Source organism: Seriola dumerili, unplaced genomic scaffold (genome assembly GCF_002260705.1).
Source record: "Seriola dumerili isolate Sdu_G_001 unplaced genomic scaffold, Sdu_1.0 BDQW01000291.1, whole genome shotgun sequence".
Classification (NCBI taxonomy): domain Eukaryota; kingdom Metazoa; phylum Chordata; class Actinopteri; order Carangiformes; family Carangidae; genus Seriola; species Seriola dumerili.
Genome location: NW_019174546.1, coordinates 6391447 through 6416445, shown reverse-complemented (window position 1 = coordinate 6416445; position 24999 = coordinate 6391447). Strand labels below are relative to the sequence as shown.

The window sequence follows — 24999 nt, the reverse complement described above, 5'->3', positions numbered from 1 at the left end:
AAAAAGGGGTGGGGTGGGGTGGGCTGGGGCGGGGCTGGTCTGGTCTTATTGATCAGTTGTTATTCATTTTGCTGATGGATCCAAAGCAAATCAATGCAAGCAGATGTTACAGAGTGCCATCTCACATATAGATGCGTATCAGCAGGTGTTTTTGTGAAATGAGTGAAAGCTTTCATTGTACTCGCTGTTCACCTACTGAGCAGTTTCATGTGCTGCTCAGTGCTGCTGTTCTCTCCTGTGAAAGCTGTCACAAAACTCAGCCTGGACTCTTCATCGTCACTATTTTAATATCTACTATATCTCCTTATCTCCAAGGACTGATGAATGAATCCTCATTCTTGAAACTGCACTGACACCATCATCTGTAAATAATTCACGCCTCCTCCGACATTCATACGAAAAAGAATCACAAATATAGCTATATCCTCAAACTGAGCTTAATATTCATTTATAGATTATGTACTATATAAATATATATAGAGAGAGAGGGAGATACTCAAAGGAGTAACACTGTGTAGCAATACATTTCCAGTACTTAAGAATGTTTTTAACCAGCTGGGAGAAGGTTTAGCATAAAAACACATTCTCAGCAGTTCAGTATCCAAGCCTTTTCCCCTGTGCAGGAGGCAGTCTCCTGTGTTTTCAGGTTAGCTCATGTTACCTCTCAGCTGTCTCCATGTTTTGTCGTGATCGTATGAACTCTGTGCCCAGTGTGAGTGAATAATTGTACTGTATCAAAGGTTGTTGTATGTACGTTTGTGTGTGGGAGAACCCAGATGGGATATCAGGTAAACTGTTCTTAGTTTAATACTGCACTGATATTAAGTATATTTAAGGCATGCTATGGCTGTGTTGGCCGATTGGATCACATGCATCTTTAAGCTGTATTCTCTGAACGATTATGTTACCTGCAGATTTATTGTTGGTATTTAGATTAAGGAAGAACTGAAAATTGTAACACTAACACCTTTTAGTGCTTATAAAATCTCTCCTTGATGGTTGTCTGCGCATAATTTTCTTTTTTTTTTTTCTTTTTTTTTTTGTTTATTTGTTGTTGTTTTTTTCATCCAAGGAGAGTAAACTAAGCTGTGAAGTTGATATTGCTGGATATCCCAAAACTGCCCATATGGGAAATGATCTGATCCATTGAGTTTTCTCTGGCTTCAGCTAATATGTACTGCAACCATACCTACTTCACATCCCTTTAAATAAAGCACCAGCATCATGTTTCAACTGACTTTGTGTAAGTATAATAAAAAGACATCATTCTAAATGAGGCTTCCAAATAAGGATGAGTAATATGATGATATAAATTTGTCAGCTGTCAGATATGTTTTTTACTAAGTACTTTGATTTGGGATTCATTTAAGTTGCTAGGTCAGTCATAGCCTCAGTGGTACCGCTCATGTGCTGCCATTACATCCGAGTCACAGAAGTTAGCATCAGTCTTTGAAAAACTTATCACTGCTCTGAAGGTATTTCCAGAATCCAGAAGACTCTTGAAACGATGTGGATGAATAAGATATATATGTACACTCATTTAATTAGGTGCACCTAACTAAGACTAATACAGTCTAAACACAACAGTCCTGTAATAAATCCTCCTTCATGAAGCTGTGTAAAAGGGTGTTGATTCCGCTGTATGATCATTTTGGAGGCTGTAGTTTGGTGCTGTTGAATTGTATTATTCTCTCCACCCCATCCATCAGTGATGGCAGGCTGAAAGATCTGAGACACCCTTTTCTATAATGCAATACAGTTCAACAGCACAGACTGCAGTATAATGTGTCCGCTGTATGATGTGCACCTTTGGGTTACGAAAGAAAGGTGCATCTTGGGAAGTGGGTTTACAACACTTCGTGAAATGGACAGATTTTTTTTTTCATCCAGATGGTCGTTCTGGAAATGTCTACAGAAAAAGTATTAAGTGATGTCATATGACCCTCTGGGTCATGGGCCAAGTATTTAGTGTTGTCATATGATCCAAAGGGGTCATATGACAACACTAAATACCAGGTATTTAATTTCACAAGGTATTGACTTTCAGGGAACTCAAATGGTCAACTTCTTGTTTTCTGCTAGTAAATGTAATGTAGCGTAGAAGCTGCCTCTCCTAAAAAGAATAAAGTTGGGCGCCAGACAGGCAAATGGTAATCTACAGTAAACCTATCAAATATTTAAATTAGGTAAGTGTCAGAGGAGAGAGCACAAAAACCCAGCTGCTTACTTCTTCAATGCTACAAAAAAATAACATAACCAAGGTCTCATTGTTCATATATTCAATGAAACAACCACCAAAACAATTATCATCATCATCATTTTAAAGAAATCATAAATACTGGTTTCAAAAAAATCAGTTTACAGAAATTAAATAGTTAATTCACAAAAAGTAAATTCCCTCAGTAATAAGGCTTATAATAATTATATTCAAATGTTAAGCTAGAGGGTGTGTGTGCAAGGGAATGAGTGTGAGTGGCCAGGTGTGTGGTTTATGACTGAACCCCGAGCAGTTCAGCTCAGTTCAGGTTGTAATAGTTCAGTTCAGTTCATAAGAGTTCTGTGGGGTGTGGGTGTATGAGGATGGGGTGAGAGGGTGTATGGAAGAATGAAGGCAATTGAATGAATGAATGCAATGGAAGTCAGTGGGGGGGGGGGTTGAGGGTGAGTGTAAGTGTGTGTGGGCATGTGATAGGGCAGGTGAGTTGGGCAGTCAGCTGGAGAAGCCTGGAGAATGAGGGGTGAAGGGACTTATCTGAAAGAGCGCGGCCTTTGACCTGGACAGAGAGAGGAGTTTCGCTGAGATCCAAACCAGCCTGAGACTGTCGCCTGTTCCCCGGAGCTCAATCCTCTTCTCCTTAAACCGATCCGTTGATCCTTTCTTTTGTTTTTCTTTTGCCACCTCCAATTTACCCAGAGTTTTCAGTTCAAGATCCCAGTACTGGTTTCTTTTCCTTCATTTCCTTGTCTCACTTCTCAGTTTCTGCTTCAGCCTCCTTTGTTCTCCTTTGTTTGAGCTTTTTTTTCTCCCAGCTCAGGTGTCTCTGATTTGTAACTTCTCCTTCCTCCTCTTGTGTGTGATGTCACTTCCTACTCACTATCCTGCCCTGCTACAGTAATATATTACGTAATATATCAATATCATGATATTAAGTCATATCCTGTTAGTGACAGTTTTATCCATAACACCACACCCATAATTCCAAATGCCTGAGGTTAGTGTTAGGTGACAGACAGAGCAGGCCCAAGCCTTTATGGGTCCCTAAGCAGAATTTGATTTGGCCAAGGGCATAGGTTTGGTCTTAGCACTGGGACACAACAACCCTGCCACACGTCCAAAACAAAGAGACAGACTTTTTGAAGCCGTCAACCAAACGGTTGATTAATCTTGATTAAATCTTCACATATCCAGAGGATGTATATATGTCATAACAATATATCCTCTGTTTGTATAGTAAGGCATAAAAACATCATACTACATTAAGGCATTGAAAGGTCACATTATAGTAAGACATAAAAATGTCATAGTATAATAAGGCATAAAAAGTCATAGTATGAGTAGTCATAACCCACGCTTTACCCTGAGGTAAAATGCTTGGAATGATTCATTAAAAACTTCAACTAATAAGTCTTTGTTCTCCAAATAGGCTTTATTATAAAAGAAATATTTGATAAAACAATCAATACTTTCGAACAAGAAGCAAATGTAACTATTTCCAAAAGAGGCCTGAGCATCACATCACAACACTAAACAAAAAAATGTTAAGATACAATATATGAAGTGACAAAATCTCACAACACAAGATCAAGAAAGCAAAGCAAGCCTTATTCCAGTCTGAACTGATTACAGTTGTAGAGGCAAAAAGCATAAGGGAACTTTAAAGCAATGGGACAAAGCAAGAGAAAGACAGTATGTCGTTGGGCAAAAAAGACTTAACAGTCAAGTATTGTACATTCCTGTGTGAAAAATCAATACATTTCAAACACATTTCACATTTTAGAATTTCCCCAGTGGCCAAAAACACCTTCACAACCAAAATGGAGGGATAATGTAGGAAACGGTGTGATGGACCACTCAGTCGCTGACATCCATGTCCTCTTCGTGGTGATCGTCAGCACCGTTAACTTTGGCCTGCTTCATGGGCCGCGCTGTGCCGTTACCTTCTACTGACTGAGGAGACAAAGCAGAATCGTCTGAATCCTTCCTGTCCTCTCTCTCCTTCTCGCTGTCATAGCCTTGTTCCTCTTCGTCGTAATCCCTGGTGATCTGTGAGAGGAAACCAAATGGATGTGACATTTTAAAGTATTACTGCCTCCAGTCTGGTTTACATCAGAGCAGATGTTCACAGCGTGTAAAAATGAAGGCCTGTCTCAAATATACTATAACCAACCTTAACGTCTCCTTTCTCACTGTCTGATTTCCTCTCCCGCTCTCTTTCTTTGTCTTTGCTTTTCTTTTTCTTGCTGGTGGAGAGTTCACGTTCATCACGACTGCGGTCTTTATCACTCCTGCGTTCCCTGTCTCTTTCCTTATCTCTCTTCTTCTCCTTCTTATGTCTGTGGAGGGAAAAGAGAGGTCCTTAGTGTCACAAAATGCCCAGAATGTACCCATGCCTTTTAGTTCTAAGTAATCATGAAGTCATATGGACTGACTGAACTGACTGAAATTAATTGAAATTATTGATTGCACTGTTTTGCTGAAAGTCACTCTTATGCTGATGCAGTTGTTTTATCATGATTGTTTTCTTGACAGATCATGACCTGAGGATGGATGTAATAGTGGTTTAGTTTTTGAATAAATGTTAAAATAACAGTTAATATGACAAAATCCAGTCGTTAGTCCACTTCGCTTTCACACACCAAACTACGTGCACCAGAGTCCACTTTGAAGCTTTAAAGAGGGCATGTGTTTACACTACTAACCTCTTTGGTTCGGCTAAAAAGAAATCTGTTGCATTTTCACAGTAAGTTCAGTTTGTTTGGGCAGGTGAGAAAGGTGTTAACTGGACACAGGTGCGGACCAGTCAAAAGCGATTAAAACTGCAGTCTATTGTGTTTGTATCCTCAGTACACTTTGTCAGTTCATTAAGTCAAGTGAAAAAAATGCAGCGACCCCACAGTAAAACCTTCAGTGTGTTGCGGTGCAACACGTCTCTTTCGTCCTGTTTGTTATTCATAACATGCAATCGATCTTCAGCCTAATACTAATAAAGCTTATAATCAGTCATTAGTCTGAGCTCCTCTTTGTGCCACCCGAGGACAAACATATACACAGAGGCATTAAAGTGACCCGCTGTCAGTCACTTGGCTGCTGATGCGTCACCATACAGTCCAATCACTCCTCTTGATTCATTTGTAAAAAGTCAGTGAGAACACAAATCGGGCCAAAACTAAACTGCAATAATGTACCATTTAATTTCCTTGGTCCAGATCACATGAACACAGCTACAGGTGTACAAACACACCAGAGTTAGTTTAAATCAAATCAAACATGATAGGATTGAAAGCAACCATTATCCTTGTTTTAAAATATTTACTTCATCAGGATCTTAAAATATGGATAATATGATTAACTGTTATTGGCTACAAATATTTCACATAGACACACCAACCTTCGAGGAGATGGAGACCTGGAGCTTCTCCTTTTAGGGGATTTTTTGGGAGGAGATCGGCTGCTGCTGCGACTTCTCCTGCGTCTCCTGTGTAGTAGAAAACCAAGGTTAACACTGTGTCCTGACTTGTAAACAAAGGGTTGAGTAGCTGTTTTAACTACATTCTGCTGGAGCACATGAAGACCCAAGGCTGTACTCACCTGCTCACGCTGCGTGATCTTCTGGCTGTGCTGTAGCTTTTAGGTGGTGTTTTAGATCTTCTTCTCCCGGAGTCATCTTTCTTTCTATCTCTAAAAAGGGTAAATATTTTAAGATTTCAGATGGACTGTTAATCTGAGAAAGAAGGCTAAAAAGGTTGAGGTTTTACAGTTAATCCACCTGGATCTGCTTCGTGATCGCCTGCTCCGGTCTCTGGAGTGGCTGCGTCTCCTGCGCAGGCTTTTGGAGCGTCTCCTGCTTCTAGAGCTTGATCGTCGCCTTGATCTGCTTCTGGTTCGCCTGCAAGCAGACATTCATTTAACTTTTTTGCATTCTGGCAAAGTTTCTCTTTCTCAACTGTTCACATTATCAACAGAAAATTTTACCTGTGTCTTGAACGTGATCTGGACCACCTCCTTCTGGACCTGGACCGGGACCGAGAGCGCTTCTTTTTGCTCTCCTTATCTGCAGGACAGCAAAACCAGATATTGTTTATGATTTTTCAAGGTGCAATATTACACACTGAGTGCAAGGTAGAAAAATACTGTAATCATGACTGCTTAACACTGCAATGCAGACAAAACAGACAGTTTCACAATGCAAAGTCAACATCCTGGCAAGAAAGTCCTCCCAACTTGTGCGCACTCACTTCCAGGTTCAATAGCAGCAGAAATGAGCGACTGAGCCTCTCTGACTCTTTTCATGGCCTCTTCGATTTCTTTATTAGATCCGTCAGCCTTCAAACCTGCATTCAGGTTTAAGCTTGCAGCCAGGGGATTCAGTCTAAACAAAGGAATATTCATTAGTTGACCCACTACTACAGAAACAACAACATATCTATGTCTTTACTGTGTTATTTAAAACTGCTTTCAGACACAGTCTACAGATAATAAAGGAAGTTCTTTATACGAACGTACTTTGGATCCGTCATGAACTTTAACAGCTGATCAGCAGCCTGTGAAGAGACAGTGAAAATAAGTAGGTGCTTGCATTATCAGAAATGCTGCGTTTTAAACTATGCCAATTTTGGAAAATAACTAATCATTGTCATTCAAGACGACCTCTCACCTGGGGATTCATATTGGGTCCTGGGAAGCCAAATGCAGCCATCGCATCCATGTTCGGCGCACCAAAAGGGTTCCCTCCAATCTGGAATTTAAAAAAAAAAACAAAACACACACACACAGACACGTTAAGGCACATTTGTTTTGCTAGCTTACTGTTCAGATCTTGACATCTTACAAGTGTTGTTGTACTGTACTGGTGTTAAAATGTGGAAATAATGCTACTGACAGATGTGGCCATGGATAACTGTTTCAGTTCCAACTCATAATCACACAAAAGACATTACTACCCCCAAATAACGAGTGACAATTTTCAAATGCAAAAACTGAAACGTGCACTCTACTGAACTTCAATTTTCACTCTTTTATTGAAATATTCCTTTTACCCATTTTTAAAAAGAAGAAACTAAAATTACACCACAAAGAAACGACCTTGAGGTGGCTTTGTTTTGTCAATTGTTGTTAGCAAGATGATGAATCAACTTTATCAATCAACTTTTAAGCCAAAATGGATGAAATTGTTAAGTGTTCAGAGGAATGGAAATTCTTAACCGATCCCACACACATCTCACCAACAACCTCCTGTGGGACCGCTTCTGACAGGAAGATTATTTATTTTTCTGATCGACTAATGGATTAATTAACTAATCTTTGCAGCTCTATACGTTACATTTTCCAGTGGTCAGAGACTTTTGTCCGAGACAGTGAGGATGATATCTTACAGGTGGATTGGGGATGGGGTTGGGCGTTGGAAGAAGTCCTCCTCCTGGCAGAATTCCTGCAACAGCATTTGCTGGCGCCAACAGTGACAAAGCTTTAGCCTCATCTGGAATAGATCCTACAGGAAAATAAAATCAGGCATTAGGAGAGAACAACATCTTCACACACACACACACATATCAACTACAGAGAGACTTTTTGGAAAAGACAAAGAAAAAGTCTTCACACTGCATTTCTTCAAATTAGGTTCAACAAAATGGTTACCTTACAGATCAGAGAAGAGTTCCCTTAATTCAACAAAATCATTGCAGTGAGATAACTATAACTGGAATAAATCACACTACTCCAATGAACACTGCCAAGAATATATCACCTGAACGTGTTTTTTAAGTCATGAACCAAACGTTAGCAAGCACAGCTGCTTCTCCAGTTGGGTGTGCCCTCAATTTTCATTTAGATGTTTACTGAAACAAGCGACTCACGTTGGCGGCTTCGCTACTAAAAGCACACAGAGAAAAATCGAGATACACACAACAAAGAGAAATTTAGGGATTTGGCAAGAACACTACACAAGCTATCAGTGTCTACTTACCAAAACACATTTCAGAGGATAAAGTGGTTCATAAACTAAATGGCAATAACAGAAGTAAGGGTAGGTAGCGTGCCTTTTGTACATCATTATTCTAGGATCCTTACCTGTCACTGCATCAATTAACCAAACCTGGGCAGAGGATGACTTGTTTGATCAATCTGCACTACCACAGTCCAATTAAAGAATAATTGCATCATCTTCATTTGCAACAATCCTCTGATGTTATTTTAAAATGACCCACAATTAACAAATAAAACACCTCATAATCCTCTCATAGTAAATCCACCCATACAAACAACTCTTTCACATAAATACAGACACACAGTAATGACAACATTTAAACACAGAAGCACACTGGAGAGAGAAATTGCTGCAGGAGACAAAACTGTTGGATGGTATTTTCAGCAGGGCCTGGTATACAGGACTGGCTGAGCCAGGAAAAAGAACTGTAAAACACAACAACAAAAGAAGACCACTGTTAAAGAGAATATTGTACCAACATTGTGTCATGTCGGGTGGGTATCTTGGACAAGTCATGACGAGATGGAGTTAAACCGTTATATCAGACAACCAATCATTGACTAGTGTTCCCCTTTTTATGTCCCAAACTTTGTTCAGACCATTAAGATAATGTGAATTTTCAAAGTTAGTCTGTGCAGTCCCAGCTGCCTGGGTATTGTGGTTTTTGCACAACTGATTATCAACACAGTCTTTTTATATAGCCTTTTGCCACCAGACACAAAAAAGGGATTGTCATTAAAAGTTTTTTTAGTTCAGTTGTAAATTTAACCATTTTTAAAAAGGAAGAGGCTGGGTATACTCTTTTTATGTTATTGTCAATAAATTCCATGAAAAGACCAAAAACAACTATGTCTTAGTCCATCTGTCAATACTTTCTGACTTCTGACAGTGGTGGATTGAGACACATTTGGTGCAGTAGTGACTTTTCAGCAGCAGGATGGTGCCTCTGGCACTTACTCAAAATAAACTGCAGTGCCAGCGTTCATTGTAATGAATAAACATGTCCCCCAGTGCAACGGTGTGGCTCAACAATGTGCTTTTAAAATGAGTTTTTGGACAACAGTCTTTTTGTCTTTTCATGGGATTTGGTGACTTCAAGAAAATGAAGCATATTGCCAGCCTCATCTGTGAAGGAACAATGCTTTCGCCATAAAATGAATGGCGAAGCAGAATTCAAGTGTTGCAAAATAGTGCAGATTAAGCACTGTTTCAGGCTATGTCCTTCATTTCTGACCGTTATACTCTTTAAACTAAACCACCTAGAAAAGATAAGTTTGACAGAAGGAAAGAGAAAGAGAGGGCAAAGAAAGAATAGAGGACACAAAAAGAGAGGGATGGGGCTTGAATGCTTGCTGGCCTTTGCAAATGTCTACAATCCCCTGTTGGCAGGCAGAGGACCACTTTCAGCCATCAACGAGGGGGCTGCTTTTGCCTTCTTCACTACAAAAATCACACACACACACATACACACACACACACAAATAACAGAGAGAAGTTTAACAGAGGATAGTCCAATATTGGGGAGAAAATAAAATGCATGTGGTTAAGAGTTTAAACAACTTCACTTCTGAACTTTGAGGTGCCTGCGGCGCCCACATCTTGGGAATGTTCAACTCCTAGTCTGTAAAGCCGATTTTGGTATACTGCGCTTTCTACATGCACAGTAAGTCATTGTTTTAAGGAGACACACACAGATTGATATGTACATGTATTTTTCCAAATATCAATTCCAGTTTATTAGGAGAATTGTATTGTGGTGATAAAACAGATATGGCATGTGCTACCACAGCATACCAAAAATCTGGCAATAGAGTCTGCTTTAAATGATTCTTACAGACGATGGGAGGGAACGGCGTAACCAGTATCATTCAAATTTTCTTAAAAAGCTCACATAAACAGACCAGGGTGAGCTGACTTGTGCACTTCAGAAATAGGACAGATGAAATCGTTTTTTACTCTTTTACATCGTCACTGTTCCAGAGTCATGCCATTCAATCAACGAGGACCACTCATACATGGGAATAATTATGAGACAAACCTTCAGCAAACGGGACCACTATCAACGCTCTGTCCACAAACACGGTGTTAGTCAGATGTTGAGACACTCCAACAGACTCTGGCTCCTGGAACTTCACAAAGCAAACCCGCGACGTCACCGGCATCGGAGAATCACTGTCAAGGAAGTACAAAACATTACAAAAGTCCAACATATTAACAAAAAATGTGGTCCAATCGTACTCAGATGGTCTGTGTGTGAAATATGAAAATGCATTGAATGTGCCCTTTGAATGAGGGTATCCACACACACACTACTGCCATGATATCAAATACATAACATAGATATTAGGCAGGGTTTAAGTCAGAGTGTAAAATGTCCCATCACTACACCAACCCTCTAAACTGTCGCCATAAATGGGCCAGGATGCTGTTAGCTGGATTTTTCATTATTAGATTTTATGAGCTGTGTAAACATTTACTTTGTAAGTCAGACAAACAACAAAATGATACTGTTAGTAAGTCAAAATTATGAGATACTCAGGTGCGATTTAGTGAGTGTAATTATGAGACAGGAAGTCAAAACCAATTAGTCCATCTGCAAAAATGTAATCAATAAATTCAACAGATCAAGATTTACTGCTTCTCTCTTTTTCGGTCTTTAGGTTTTTGACTATTGGTCAGACAAAAACAAGCAGTGAGGAAGTTTTCGGCATTTTCGGTAATCCAAAACATAATCGATACATTACTCCAAAAAATGACGTAACCCATACTCATGTACCAAGTTAAATCGATATAGTTTGTTAAAATTGTCAGATAGTAAGTAAAAATTGTGCACATTGTACAAAACTAAGAAACACTCGTCTTACGCAGACAAATCATATCAGATCATAAATTAGTTCCGAAGTATTTTTATTTTCATCTTTTTTTTGCACTTCATATGTTTAGTGTATAATTTCGCTAATATAAAAGTAAATAACTGGTCTAACCTTACAACCGAAATTAACATAAGAAAGTACTCGTTGCCTCCATTTAAGTCTCTAATATTTCGACTGACCGTGTCACAACAAGCTTTACTTAAAGACTAATTAAAAAAAAACAAAACAACTATGATGTATCAAATCATAATTCAATGGACTTGGGTGTAATTTAGTGACGCTAGCGAAAGGTATATTAGGTTACTGTTAGCCAAACAAGTCAGGTTAGCATGGGCCTACATCCCCGTCCCACAAATGTTTAGCAAGCCATCCAGCTAATGTTTGGCTTAATTTAATTCATAATTATCTTAATAAATCAGCAGCCAGTTAACTCACTCCGGTGGAAATAACTTCAGCTCTTCGATGGTTCCCAGAAAACCGAACAGCGTCCTCATCTGCTCCGATGTTGTGCTCGGCGACACGTTCGTCACCTGGACTACCTTCGTGGTGTAATTCATCTTCCCGACTAAAACCGTGCAAACAACAATAGCTATGTCAACCACCAAACTTTTACTAAAGTAACGGTTGCCTACTCGCTATTAAATCAGCTTGTTTGTAGGTAATTTGCTGGATAGGTGTTAGTTAGCTCTCAACTACAACAACAGACTGTAGCATTCCGCCGCCATATTTAGTTAATGCCGATCAATGTGCGCATGCGTATAGTTGAACGGCTGTTGCTGGGAAATAGCGTCCTTACATTTTTAAAAACAAGGTTTATCTTCGCTTTATCTAATCGATCTACGTAATATTAGTCTTGCACACAAGTGCGTGCAGGACTAATATTATTTAGAGTAAGTTTTTACCTACAATCAATAACCAACAGGGGTCGCCCTGCCGTCTTCTACACATAAACAAAGATATGGTCACAGAGACGATTGGTAAGAAAGTAAGGCATGTAAAATCTCGGACATACCGCCCCTAAAAGAATGTGCTATTGTCTATTATTAATTCATTCAGTCTGGAAAGAAAGAACAATTAAGAAACTGTAATCTCACAGAGAACATTCAGTGGTGAAATGTAGGCTGACTATAGGCCTATTTACTCATGTACTGTACTTAACTACAAATTTGAGGTACTTGTACTTTGGTTGAGTGTTTTCATGCCGCTTTCTAGGTTTACTCCATCATATTTCAAATGGAAATATTAAACATTTTATCCCACCACCACCACCACCACCATTTTAACAGTATAGTTACTTTACAAATTTTACATTTTTTTGCATACAAATCCTTTGAAGTGCTTATTACATGTTATTGTTATTCATAAACTACCCAACTATTTTGATAATCATTTGAATCTCTTTTAATAGACCTACAATAATGCCAAATATTTTGTGGTTCAAGGTTCTTAAATGTGAGTATTTGCTGCTTCTCTTTTGAATTTTTTTTTTCTTTCATTTGTTTTTAATAATTTTGAGGTTTGGACTGTTGTCTGGACAAAGTTTTACAAACCAAACAATCAGTTAATCAAAAAGTAATCAGCAGATTAATCCAGAATGAAAATAATAATTGGTTGCTTCCCTGTGTTAAATAGCTTCTCCTCAAACAAATAGAACAGTTAAAAGTAAGAAAATGCTAATGGTTGAATATTATAGTAATAATTATACAGTAATAGGTTTGCTGTATCCAACACTTTTTATATACAGTCTATGATGTAAAAGTAGTGTGTGAAAGATTTAGGCTAAATATAGGTTATACTTGTAATTTCTGTATGTTTTGCTTTAGTTTTTCATTGTATTTATTTGTTTTTATTTTGGACAGATACACAGAGTTTTATTGAAAGGAAAATTGGAACTAATGTGCAGATTAATGTATCTGATGTGAAGTTGTATTTTGTGGAAGTAAACAGTTCAGTTGCTGATCATTCTTGGTAAATTTCACTCACATATGGAAATGCTGCTTTCATCATTTTATTGTTGAACTCAAACATTTGGTCTATGGCAACTTAATTAAAAGATGTGAAGAACAAAAAAGAAGACTTTCAACATTTTAAATGAATATAGTTTAATTCTAACTTTAAAAGGAAGGGACTTCATGAACTCCTCTTTGTGTTTTTTAATTTTTTTTATCACTATTGTATTGTTGTTCCCTTTCACAATTTTTAGTCTCAGGTGTTTTTGATCACCCGTGGCAGCAAAAAATAACTCTGACTACTGACCCTTCAGTTTAGTTCAAGAGCATAGCGAGAAAATCTCTGTTAATCAGTTATCACAAAAATGTTGCATATTGCCAATTAAAGCCGGCCCACATGTGTTGACCGAGAGAGCCACACCACAACCCTGCCACTGATCAAACTGCGTCAGGAGAAACTCTCTCTACTAATGGTGTTTTTTCCCAGGAGAAACAATAGAGAGTTTGTCTTCAGGCCTACGTCGAACATAATCCCTACACCTGGATTATAGTTGCACTGAGACAAGCAAGTTAAGGCATTTTGTGATCAGACCAAAGAACAACTGGCCGCATTTCATCCACTAAGCATTGTGTTTAATGGGCATTGTACAACAGCACCTAATAATAGCTGTGAAGGTTGTTGTTGTTTCACAATATTTTTCAGATCTTCCTATTAATCTGTTATTTCGGAAAAGCATTATTTAATCTAAAATTAGGCGATAGTAATGTGCTGAAATACTAAGAGGTTTGTTTTTTGGACAATATAGTCTTGATCCCAATGGTTGTTTCTATAAATTCATACCTCTAAAAATCTAAATGTGTACAAATAGCCAAGGCCTTTAATGTGAATTGTACATATTTTGAATTACTGAACTTAAATTTTTTTTTAGCCCCACACATACTGACAATATCCTGAAATATACTGCACTTCGTATGACTCAGCATTACTATATCTTAAAGGACAAAATCTGAACAATTGATACAGCTGAAAAAAAAATCACATGTATCATTGCAACACATTTGCAAAGCATGGTTCTCTGTGTGATAAATATTCTCTGCAATAAATCCGGTTTGGTTTGAGAGGGGTGACCATTGAGTCACCCATCAGAGGATATTGGCACAATGGGATTCTTGTTCACGGTGCAACATGATTGGCCAGGAGTAAAGGTTTACAGCGCAGATTGCAGTGACTGTGACTGTGACCAGACGAATAAATACCCCTAAATCCACTGGGCAGATCAGAGACTTCCAGTTCAGAAGTGACCAGGGGTTTTCTAAAGAGTTGCTTTCTGTATTACAAGAAGAAAACATGGTCAGCCGGTGAGTTTCTCGTGATGCACAACTATTGAGGACAACATATTTGTAAACCAGCATACCCAGAGATAGGTTCTGCTTTATTTGAAACTTCATAATTTGCCAATTTCTATGGTGTTATTTAGATCTTATGTAGACTTTTCTGCAATTTGACCCTGTGACCCTGTGTTGTTAGTGTGTCGGCAGCTGATGAAGCTCCTGAAGGATTTAAAAGCTCACACTGTGAACTGCTTGACCTGATTGCAGCTTCTTTTTTTTTTTACGATTTAAACTATATAACTAACATTTCACTTGCTGGAAATTTCATCAAGTTAAATTTTCTTGGCTTTGATGTTTGTTGATGTCTTTACTTTCTGGTGACAGATTTGAGCACCCAGCTGGTGGCTACAGGAAGATTTTTGAGACATGTGAGGAGCTGTCTGAGCCTCTTCCAGCAACAGTCACAGGTTTGTTTGCATCTCTCAGACAGAAATAGACTGCAGACTGATTCTTTGACATTCGTCTACCAGTCACACTGTTAAGGAAATTTACTTGTAGCTTGAGTCTTTTTCTTCTTTCCTCTGAGAACACATAACTGGCCTCCAAAGCAGGCTCTTAATGCATCTTTACAAACTGTTTTCAAAAACAATATCTCATTTATGTTCATCATGTTTTACAGGTAGGATTCCTTCATTTCTGAAGGGAAGTCTCCTCCGTTTGGGACCTGGGCTTTTTGAGGTTGGAGATGAACCTTTCTATCACCTCTTCGATGGCCAGGCCCTTATGCACAAATTCGACTTCAAGAACGGCCAGGTCACCTACTACCGAAAGTAAGGCTTTAAGGAGGGTACCACTGCTCTGTCATTTTTCAGTCCATTTCCATAATTTAGCAAAGTACTGATCACTTTCCAATACATTTTTTCACCTTGGAGCTTGTTGTGCCTTTCAAGTAGCCGTTGGTTTCCATGCTGCATCAAAACCAATCTGCAGAGACTTGAAACATGCTTGAGAGATGTAATCCATCACAGTAAGCATCATGTCATGCGTATATTCACCACCTTCAAGGTGGTTAGGCCTATGTTTTCACCCGTGTCTGATGATTTGTCAGCAGGATTACGCAAAAAAAATACTGAACCAATGTGTCTGGGAAGAACTCATTACATTTTAAGGCAGATCCAAATTATTTACTATAAATTTTTATGTTTTTTTCTCCGAAGTCTGGTGTATGTTGTTTGATACTGCCCTCTGAGTGCCCTTCTAGTTCTGCTATGTTATTGCTGTCTGGCAATTCTATGAAGATTTTTCAAAAGAAGCTGCACATACAGCTACATTACCACCATGAAATAATATCACAACTTTAACAACAATTGAAAAAAGAGAAATAAATAAATGCATATGCAAGTGAGTCTCAAGTTTCTGCAAGTTGATTATACTGTGTGAGGGAGGTTAGATTTCAGATTTGTAGACATGTAATACTTAAGGACCTTTGCTAGGAACATATGGTTCATTTTTGTCAAGTCACTGTAACACATTCAAGCACTCAATGGCTAAACCTTTGAGGATATATTCATACAAGCTTTCAGGATGGTGAACAATGATTTTTCAACGAGTTTATATGTAGTGTTTTGGAATGAAATTCTTGATTTGTCAATCTCTCCTCTGTCTTAGGTTTGTCAGAACAGATGCTTATGTACGAGCCATCACGGAGAAGCGTGTGGTGATCACCGAGTTCGGTACATTTGCATATCCTGACCCCTGCAAAAACATTTTCTCCAGGTTGGTTGCACACAGATACACAGACTCTTCTTTTCTGGATGTTTATGACTGTAGAATTCAAATTCAGTTTAATCTTTATGCACTAAGATATATTTTCCTCTTGGTTTCTTTTTTCTTCTACACTGCTGAATATACTGGGTCTACTTTCTTAAATCTCCTGTTACATTTCAACATCACGTTTGGACATCTTTATGCGAAATGGGATCTTTTTTGTTTGCAGGTTTTTTTCTTACTTCAAGGGTGTTGAGGTCACAGACAACTGCCTGGTGAATGTCTACCCTGTTGGTGAGGACTTTTACGCTGTAACAGAAACCAACTACATCACTAAAGTAAACCCTGACACCTTGGAGACACTGAAGAAGGTAGCTACATCATTACAATTACATTACTGAATTTTTAACCTCAGAACTGCAATATTTCTTCAAATTAAAGCACGGTAAAATGTTTTTATTCCCTGTGCAGATTGATATGTGCAACTATATCAACATTAACGGAGTGACAGCCCACCCTCACATTGAGAATGATGGTACAGTGTATAACATTGGAAACTGCATGGGAAAAGGAGCAACACTGGCCTACAACATTGTCAAGATCCCACCCGAACAGAAAGGTTGGCATCACTGGGGTGCAACAGGAAGCACCTTAAAACCAGTTTTACAAAAATAAGTTGGTGAATGGTGAATGCAGAGTTAAAGGAATCACAGTGACCCCTCTCAAAAACCAAGAAATGTCTCCTAAAAGATGTTCTCTCTCTCTCTCTCAAATAATTATCTCTCTCTCAAATAAATTCAAAATATATTCATTTATGTTGTTAAATGAAGCACAATAACCCTTCTTTAGACAGTTTTAGGAACAGATAAAGAGTAAATTTAGCATTAATGTCCTAGAAATGAAAATATAAAAAGAGTTGACACTTACAACCTTCGCTTTCTTTCATAGACAAGTCTGATCCCATCGAGAAGTCCAAGGTGGTGGTGCAATTCCCCAGTGCTGAGCGGTTCAAGCCCTCCTATGTGCACAGGTGTGGGATTTTTTTTTTTAAATTTTATTACCAGTTATCCATTTGGTGTGTTATCATCCATGTTGTCACGAAAAGCTTTAATGGTCTCTCCTCATCAATCGTCAGCTTCGGGATGTCAGAAAACTACTTTGTCTTTGTGGAGACCCCGGTGAAGATCAACCTGCTGAAGTTCCTGAGCGCCTGGAGCATCCGAGGCTCCAACTACATGGACTGCTTCGAGTCCAACGAGAGCCAAGGAGTAAGATTCATATCTTTAGTGACTTTAAATGTGCTGATCCCTCAAAATGATCATCAGCTCATCATCTCATGATATCTCTTTTTAATGTACCTTTTTTTATAGACCTTGTTCCACGTTGCCAGGAAAGACCCAGGAGAGTACATCGACCATAAGTTCAAAGGGGCGCCCATCGGCATGTTTCATCACATCAACACCTATGAGGACCAAGGATTCATTGTTTTTGACCTGTGTGCTTGGAAAGGGTAACTGACTCGCTTTCATTTAAGCCTTCTCATATATCATCGGCAAACTCCTTTGATATCGGTGCACCCGTGTTGCTCACTGTTACTTCTTTCTTGCAGATTTGAGTTTGTTTACAACTACCTCTGGCTGGCCAACCTCAGAGCCAACTGGGAGGAGGTGAAGAAGGCGGCCATGATGGCGCCCCAGCCGGAAGTCCGCAGATATGTTATTCCCCTGGACGTCCACAAGGTTTGTCGGCTAACTTACTCATTCACAAGGACTCAAATTTGCCATTTAGAGACATAAAGTCTTTTATTTATTTGTTCTCATCTTATCGTGGACTTGATGTAGGAGGAGCAGGGGAAGAACCTCGTCAGCCTGCCGTACACCACAGCCACAGCGGTGATGCACGCCGATGGGACGATCTGGCTGGAGCCTGAGGTGCTGTTCTCTGGGCCTCGCCAAGGTGCCAACAAGACCATCAAACCTTTTTTTACTCTAGTGATGGTGGACACATTCATCTTTAATAGATACAGGAAATATTTTTACTATTTAACCATTTTAATATTTTTTTTTTGTAGCGTTTGAGTTCCCTCAGATCAACTACAACAGGTTTGGAGGGAAGAATTACACATACACCTACGGCCTGGGTCTCAACCATTTCATACCAGACAGGGTATGTTAATAAAATGCCTTCAATGGAAAGTGATTCAGAGTGTGTAAAACAAACTGTTTCATTAATGGATTTTGTTTTTCCCTTGCATGCAGATCTGCAAATTGAATGTAAAGACCAGGGAGACCTGGGTATGGCAAGAACCAGACTCCTACCCCTCAGAGCCCCTGTTTGTCCAGACTCCTGATGGGATAGATGAGGATGATGGTACGTCAGCAGCAGTATAAACACAATAGATTTAATTCCACACCATCTATAATAGAAACTGTTTTATGATAATCGCGTGCTGTGCCCAACAGGAGTGCTGTTGACCATCGTGGCGGCTCCCGGCTCCCAGAGACCAGCGTATCTCCTCATCCTCAACGCCAAGGATCTGTCTGAGGTCGCCAGAGCAGAAGTGGAGTGTAACATTCCTGTCACCTTTCACGGGATGTACAAACCCTAGTGATGCATCACTCAGGAAATCAACGGTAGTCGGCCATTACAGGGTTAACAACTGTCCCTCAATATTAGGATAAATTAAGACTAAATGTGACATTGTATCAGACAAAAATAAAGCTTTTTATCAGGAGAAATTATTGTATGTCTTCATTTGCAGGATACTAAGGTTGTTAAAGAAAATGAAATTATTACTGTTTGAATTTATGTCCCAGCTTGAATGTACTAGAAGTTCTATTCCTGAAATGACAAAATAAAAGGTATAAATCTTAATATTTCATGGGTGGAGAAATAAAGTCATCAAGATGAACACACTGCTGTTTTGTATTGATCTGTTATACGGCCTGATCATGTACTTATGTGGTAGCAGGTTAGCAAAGTGAATAAAGATACTGTCGTTCATCTCAGGCCCAACCCTGTGTGGAAGTGAATATTTACTGGATTAAATATTTTTAAACCAAACATTGAATTCCTCCCAGCTCCAGGCCTGTAGACCCCGTGCTCCCATCTGCCTGTTTGAGTCAGACAAAAAGATGTTGTTTTGTTTTTGACATCCTGATCTACTTTGCAGTGTTTTCTTAGAACAAGAAAGCGTTTCAACTGATGCTTCAGCAAACAAAAGCTCTGCCAATAATCCTTCATCTTAAATTCTTGAGATATTTGCAGAGATTTAATATGTTACCACACAAAATCTTATTATGGCCACATTTGAGCAAGTGACCTTTCCATGTCTGTCCTCATTGTGTTGCTCAAAGTTGTCTTGAATCTAATCTAAAAAGTAAAAGCATGCAGATCTTGCAGCACTGCTAAGCTGATTAACTGTGTCGATGCTTAGTCTGGAAAGAAAGAAAGGGCATGTTGCAATCAATTATTCTTTTTAAGTGCATAAAGATGTGGCCCCTTTTATGTCATGACCCCAAGTAAATCGCATTTAATTGTGTGTAAGATTCATGAACATAAATAAGGCGTATATATGGTCCGAGTTGTCTCATCTCGTGTTGATAGGGATAGACGAAAATTTCCCTTCTGTATTTGTAATTATAACTCCAATCTCAGATGTTCATAACAGGCAATTTTACTAAGTTTTCCTCCCCAGCTGATGCAAGCAACGGAAACAAAGCAGTAAACATTACTAATATGGCTTGGGCTCGCTTGCTACATCAGTCAAATGGAGAACCCTGATTACACAGTCACGTTTTCCACTCCACTGCCAGAATGTAGGATTGCATTAATGAAAGGCTCAAAGAAATATTTTGCAATCGTGTATTCTGTAATCTCTCATTTTAGTAATCATAGGGTCACAAATCTGCCCCTTTGCATGCATTTAGTCCACTTTACACACTGATCCCAACAGGACGGCTGCCTGTTCTTTAATTAAACAAAACCAAGTGTTTTTTCTGTTTATTTTTTTTTTTTTTTTTACATGAGGGCTTTTCAGCCTTCCAAAATGAAAGAAATAAAACAAGATTACAGGAAATATTAATTTTCAGAATAAACTTAGGTTGAAAAACACAGCAAAGGAAAGGCTCAATGGAAAACTTGATATCTCAGTTTTAACTATCACACCATAAGAGAAGTCTCTCACACTCTGAAATTCAGACGGGACAGAGGTTTGCACCAGTGTAATAGCTTTATACTTACTGTCCCAAATACACAGTGGATTTTACACAATTAACAAAAAAAAAAGTGAAGGTAAAAGATAAAACAGGTAACAGAAAAAAAGACAACCACACTGCCAACAAACAAGTCCACAAAGAATGATTTTTGTAACTACTGCGACAATGAATGGAAATAAAGCAACAAAAACATTCACTGTAATGTAACAAAACAAAAAATGTGATGTATAACAAAGAAAGTGACATTGTGTTAATGTGGATTCCAAATTTAAAAAGTCTAAAACTCACCTCAAAATTTTCCATATATTTCTTTCTCAAAGGAATAGTTTGACATTTTTGGAAATGCAATCATTCGCTCACTTGTTTCATACGGTAAATGTAGAGCTAGAGCAAGAAGGTGATGAGCTTAGTTCAGCATGAAAACTTGAAGCCATCCTAGCTCTGTCCAAAAGTTTTTTGGTAAAAATGGCCTACCAGCACCCCTAAGGCTCACTAACTCAACAAAGTGAAAATTACAATTTGTTGCTTTACAATGAGTTACAGACGGGCGACAAATTAAAAAGGAAAAACCTGAAAATAAAAAATGATTGGAGAAACAGTGACCCCATCCACAGGGCATGGCGGGGTCAATGAATGGTTTGATGAGTATGGTAATGGTGTGAAAAATATGCTATGGTCTTCACAGTCACCAGATCTCAACCCAGTTGAACACCTGTGGGAGATTTTGGACTGACGTGTCAGACAGCGCTCTAGACCACCATCATCAAACCACCAAATGAGGGAATGAATATCTTTTGGAAGAATGGTGTTCATCCCTCCAGTGGAGTTCAGAGACTTGTAGAATTAATGCCAAGGTGCATTGAGGCTGCTCTGGCGGCTTGCGGTGGCCTGACACCTTAATAAGACACTTTGGTTTTTTCTTTGTCACCAATCCTTACATACACAACAGCACATAACTCCTTGTAAAACCACATTTATGTTTACTTTACTGTCTGTGCACAGATTAATTAAACTACAAGGTGTTCATTTATGACCTTTGGGTGTTGGTAGGCATATTTTTCAACCTTAAACAGGGTCAATCTAGCAGTTCCCAGTCTTTATGCTAAGCCAAGCTACCTGCCTCCAACTCCATGCTTACCGAACAGACATGCGAGTGTTATCAATCTTGTCATCCAACTCTCGGCAAGAAAGTGAATGAGCAGATTTTCCAAAATGTTGAACTTTTGAACCTTGAGCAAGCCTCTGTCCCTTCACTAACACACAAAACACACAAGAATCAAAAATCAAGCAGAACAAAGCGGCGGCTCACACTACTGAATCACAGATTTCATGAAATACATCTTCAGGCTTACTTCAACATGGTAAGTGACTACTGACAGCTTTGAAAATATCTTTATCAGCTATATAACTTTTGCATCTCAGGAAATAAAGGAATGAAGTATTGATAGTGCAAGGTTATAAGGTACATATATTAATATATTGTTTTAGATACTGTCCTATAAGTAAAGTGCAAATCTCTGGATCAGATGAAAAGTGTGTGCAAGCATTTCTAATTTTTGACTGACTGATCCACCTGCCCATGCACAAATGAGCCCTTTACATTGGCTGCCAGCTACTTTACACATCGTCTGGTGAAACATTCACATTACACATCATCATTTTTCCCTTCAACTCAAAGCATATTTTAAAGTCAGGCTATTCGTAGCCAAAGATGAATATCATGTAGTCTTGATCTCCATTAAGTACAACTGTGTACTTATAAACTTTGGGTGATTTCTGTAAAGTGTGTGCATTATTTTTTTGTAATCCTGACTAACAGGAGAGAAATTTATTCTGCAGCTGTGTATTCCCACGTCTTCAAAGTGTAGGGCCATTTGAATGTGAGAGCATGTTTAGGAGATCAATATGTGGAGGAAATCCTCTTAGCATTTTGGTCAATAATTTGTTAACCTATTTGTCCATTTAAATGATGACTAACTGGGAATGAAGGTGATCTGGGGTTAGCTGTGGAGGAACACCACTGAGACCGGCTCAAGTGGTAAATGCAAAGTCATCAAACAGCCCAAACAGCTATCAAACACACTCTCACACGCGCTCTGTGTCAACACCGGATGGTGCTTCAGCATGACAAACACACACAAACAATCATGCAGGGTTGACTGGAAACAGTTTCTCACTGACTTGTGTAACTGATGTTTAAGACCAGCTTACTTAGACCTGGGGGCATAGAAGGCCGACATTAGGTGAGTAATTTTTGAAATTTTCAAAGTGCAAGACGACAGCCAACCTATTTTTTTTTAGCTCCTCACACTCTATAAGAGGGCAGATGTAATGTTTGTGTGTGGATTTGGGGCTGCAGGGGCCATTTTTGATCTAAGCATGGGGGTGGAGGGGTGAAAAATCAGTTGGTCTCGTAGGTGGAGAGCAGGGCAGCATCCACAGGCTCCATGCAGGAGGGGCAGGTAAAGGATCGCATCAGCCAGTCGTCTATACAGTCCATGTGGTAGATGTGCATACACGGCAGGAACCGGATGGGGTCCCCGTATACAAAGTCCAGCATACAGATCACACACCTGAAAATGGATGAAAGGAAGAGTTTAAATACACCAGTATATAACACCACACAAAACATCTGGGAGTAACTTTATTGTAATATCACTTCACTGCTGTCTTTTGTAGTTAAAAAAGACACAGATGTGGAACTGAAAATAAGTCCTTTTAAATAGGTAGTTGAGAAACAGAAAGTTACTTGGCAACAATATTAAAAAGCCATGATCAGTATATCCCTGGTTTGACTCTTGGCCGGCCGGATTGTTTACTGTATGCCACTCCCCTACTCTCTGTCCTAGTATTTGGAGCCCTCAAGTTATGTTATCAAATTTTCTGAGCTTTCTTGCTCTTGCTGAATGGAAATGAAACAAGTGGCTGCTTCTCCTTGGCCATTATAGCCAAATTACTAATGGTGTTAATGATATTAGGGCTGCAATGATTAATCGTTTAGCCTATAAAGCATCTGGACATGTTACAAAAATTGTCATTGCTGTCTCACAGCCTTAATGACACAGATATTAATTTTAAATTGACATAAATACATAAAAGTTATGAAGCCAAATTTTGCTTAGAGTGCTTTAGATATACATCATACAACATCCTCAGTTCAGACTTTGGGGATTGAAAGTATAAAAATGATTATTGCTTAATTTTCTGTCATTAAGCACACTGAATAATCAGCTAATTGTTTCATTACACAAAAAAATTACAAAACAAACATTTACAGCTTCACCTCTATATCCTTGGCCATTTTATGCCAGTTACAAATGCTTTTGTTTCTTATGGACCACATCATGCATCATGAGATGAACAATTAGTCACATTTAAACATGTCACAATATGAATATTTAGTTTAGGAGCACATTAGAAAATTATGTCTGAATGACTTAATATGGCTTAGCTTTACTGCAACCTCCCCCCTGTGAAGACATCACATGCAGTTATACAAAACGCTCACTCTCTGATCTTTTTCTCAGAGCCGTCTTGCCCTCCATCATAAACACCCTTAGGGAGGTGCTGGATGAGGCCGATGCGCTGAGCTATGCGGATCTGCTCCTCCTCTGTCAGCTGGGTGGCCAGACGGGCCTGACTAGGCGTGGGATGGTACATGGGCATGTGAGCCTGCTCCTGGTAACAGAAAAAAAACACTAACATGAAACAAAAACAACAAAAAGCAGTTGTCCTCCTATAGCACCTCACTTACATAAAGTGGACTGACAAGGACAAACTGAAAAATAAAGCAGCTGTCTGGTCTAGATACTTTGAATATGACATTAAAATCTAGTTGTACTCAGGTACAGTCGAAGATGACTTATAGAAAGGCCACAGGCATGGGACACGGGCATTTTCTCATGAATAACATCTACTGTATATTAACAATTGGGGGTTTAATTTAACACTGTCATCCGTGTGGAAGAAACAATTCTTTCTGGGAGGCGAGTGTTTTTGCAGCCACTCACCTGGTACGGCGGAGGAGGCTCCAGGTCCGGATCCGTCCCGTCACCGAAACTCGCCCTGTCTGACTGGGATTCATGAAGCAGAGAGATGTCGTCTGATGTCGGAGACTTGAGACAGTTGCCCATTTCTTCGTGCCCCCGCTCGTGTCCTCCTGGCCGACGTCAAAAAACAAAAACAAAAAAAGGAAAGAAAAATACAATCTGTTCTTCTTGTTGCTAAAGTTGCTCTCGGTGGCTAATGTTAGTTTTGTCTTCCTCCTATCCCAGAGACCATGAATTTACACTCATCTACCTGCTACCAAAGACACCCTGTGCATGGTTATAAAACGCCTACATAAACGTTAAATGTTAAAGCTAACATCCAAGCTAGTTTCTCTTCATGTTTACACGAAAAACAAAACAAAGAAGTCCTTGCTATCGTCAGCTAGCAGCCAAGCTAGCTACTTTTTCGCCCGACTTCCTTATCGCTCATTCCTTTGTAAGAATTGGAATTTCTACAAAATATCTACTTCAGCAGCCACTGTGGCTATTAGACTGAGCGGTCTGAGACTTGGACCGTGGCGACATCTCCCCCTTTTAACTTCGCGAGTAACATAAAACTGTTTGCTTCCTTGCTAGCTCTTAGCTCTTTCTTCAACCAGACGTCATGT

At 39.1% G+C, this 24999-nt stretch overlaps 3 protein-coding genes across 5 annotated transcripts; 1 reads left to right on the top strand and 2 right to left on the bottom strand.

Moving 5' to 3' along the window:
• Nucleotides 1-3643: 3643 nt before the first annotated feature.
• Nucleotides 3644-11800, bottom strand: LOC111231040 (serine/arginine-rich splicing factor 11-like). 2 transcript variants are annotated; one of them, XM_022757996.1, is made up of 12 exons: nt 11513-11800; nt 10243-10376; nt 7594-7709; nt 6876-6956; nt 6725-6762; nt 6457-6590; nt 6194-6272; nt 5988-6107; nt 5810-5899; nt 5610-5696; nt 4389-4554; nt 3644-4264 (listed from the first exon to the last, which is right to left on the bottom strand). In XM_022757996.1, exons 1-12 carry the CDS (start codon nt 11632-11634, stop codon nt 4073-4075), a joined length of 1359 nt encoding a protein of 452 aa, XP_022613717.1. In that variant the 5' UTR covers nt 11635-11800; the 3' UTR covers nt 3644-4072. The 2 variants fall into 2 exon arrangements, with proteins under 2 accessions (XP_022613717.1, XP_022613718.1); XM_022757997.1 differs by lacking the exon at nt 11513-11800 and adding an exon at nt 7965-8629 and having other exon boundaries at nt 10243-10262.
• A 2523-nt stretch (nt 11801-14323) lies between these two features.
• Nucleotides 14324-19118, top strand: rpe65 (RPE65, retinoid isomerohydrolase). Of its 2 annotated transcripts, XM_022758107.1 has the most exons (14): nt 14324-14385; nt 14743-14825; nt 15038-15188; nt 16027-16134; nt 16355-16496; nt 16597-16744; nt 17074-17155; nt 17261-17393; nt 17496-17635; nt 17735-17864; nt 17967-18081; nt 18197-18291; nt 18384-18495; nt 18588-18733. In XM_022758107.1, the coding sequence occupies exons 1-14, from the start codon at nt 14375-14377 to the stop codon at nt 18731-18733; spliced, it is 1596 nt and encodes a 531-aa protein (XP_022613828.1). In that variant the 5' UTR covers nt 14324-14374. The 2 variants fall into 2 exon arrangements, with proteins under 2 accessions (XP_022613828.1, XP_022613827.1); XM_022758106.1 differs by lacking the exon at nt 14324-14385 and having other exon boundaries at nt 14720-14825; nt 18588-19118.
• Nucleotides 19119-20123: 1005 nt separating this feature from the next.
• On the bottom strand, nt 20124-24999 carry LOC111231176 (RING finger protein 11-like). Its single transcript, XM_022758198.1, has 3 exons — nt 24353-24999; nt 23851-24020; nt 20124-22915 (listed from the first exon to the last, which is right to left on the bottom strand). The coding sequence occupies exons 1-3, from the start codon at nt 24473-24475 to the stop codon at nt 22744-22746; spliced, it is 465 nt and encodes a 154-aa protein (XP_022613919.1). The 5' UTR covers nt 24476-24999; the 3' UTR covers nt 20124-22743.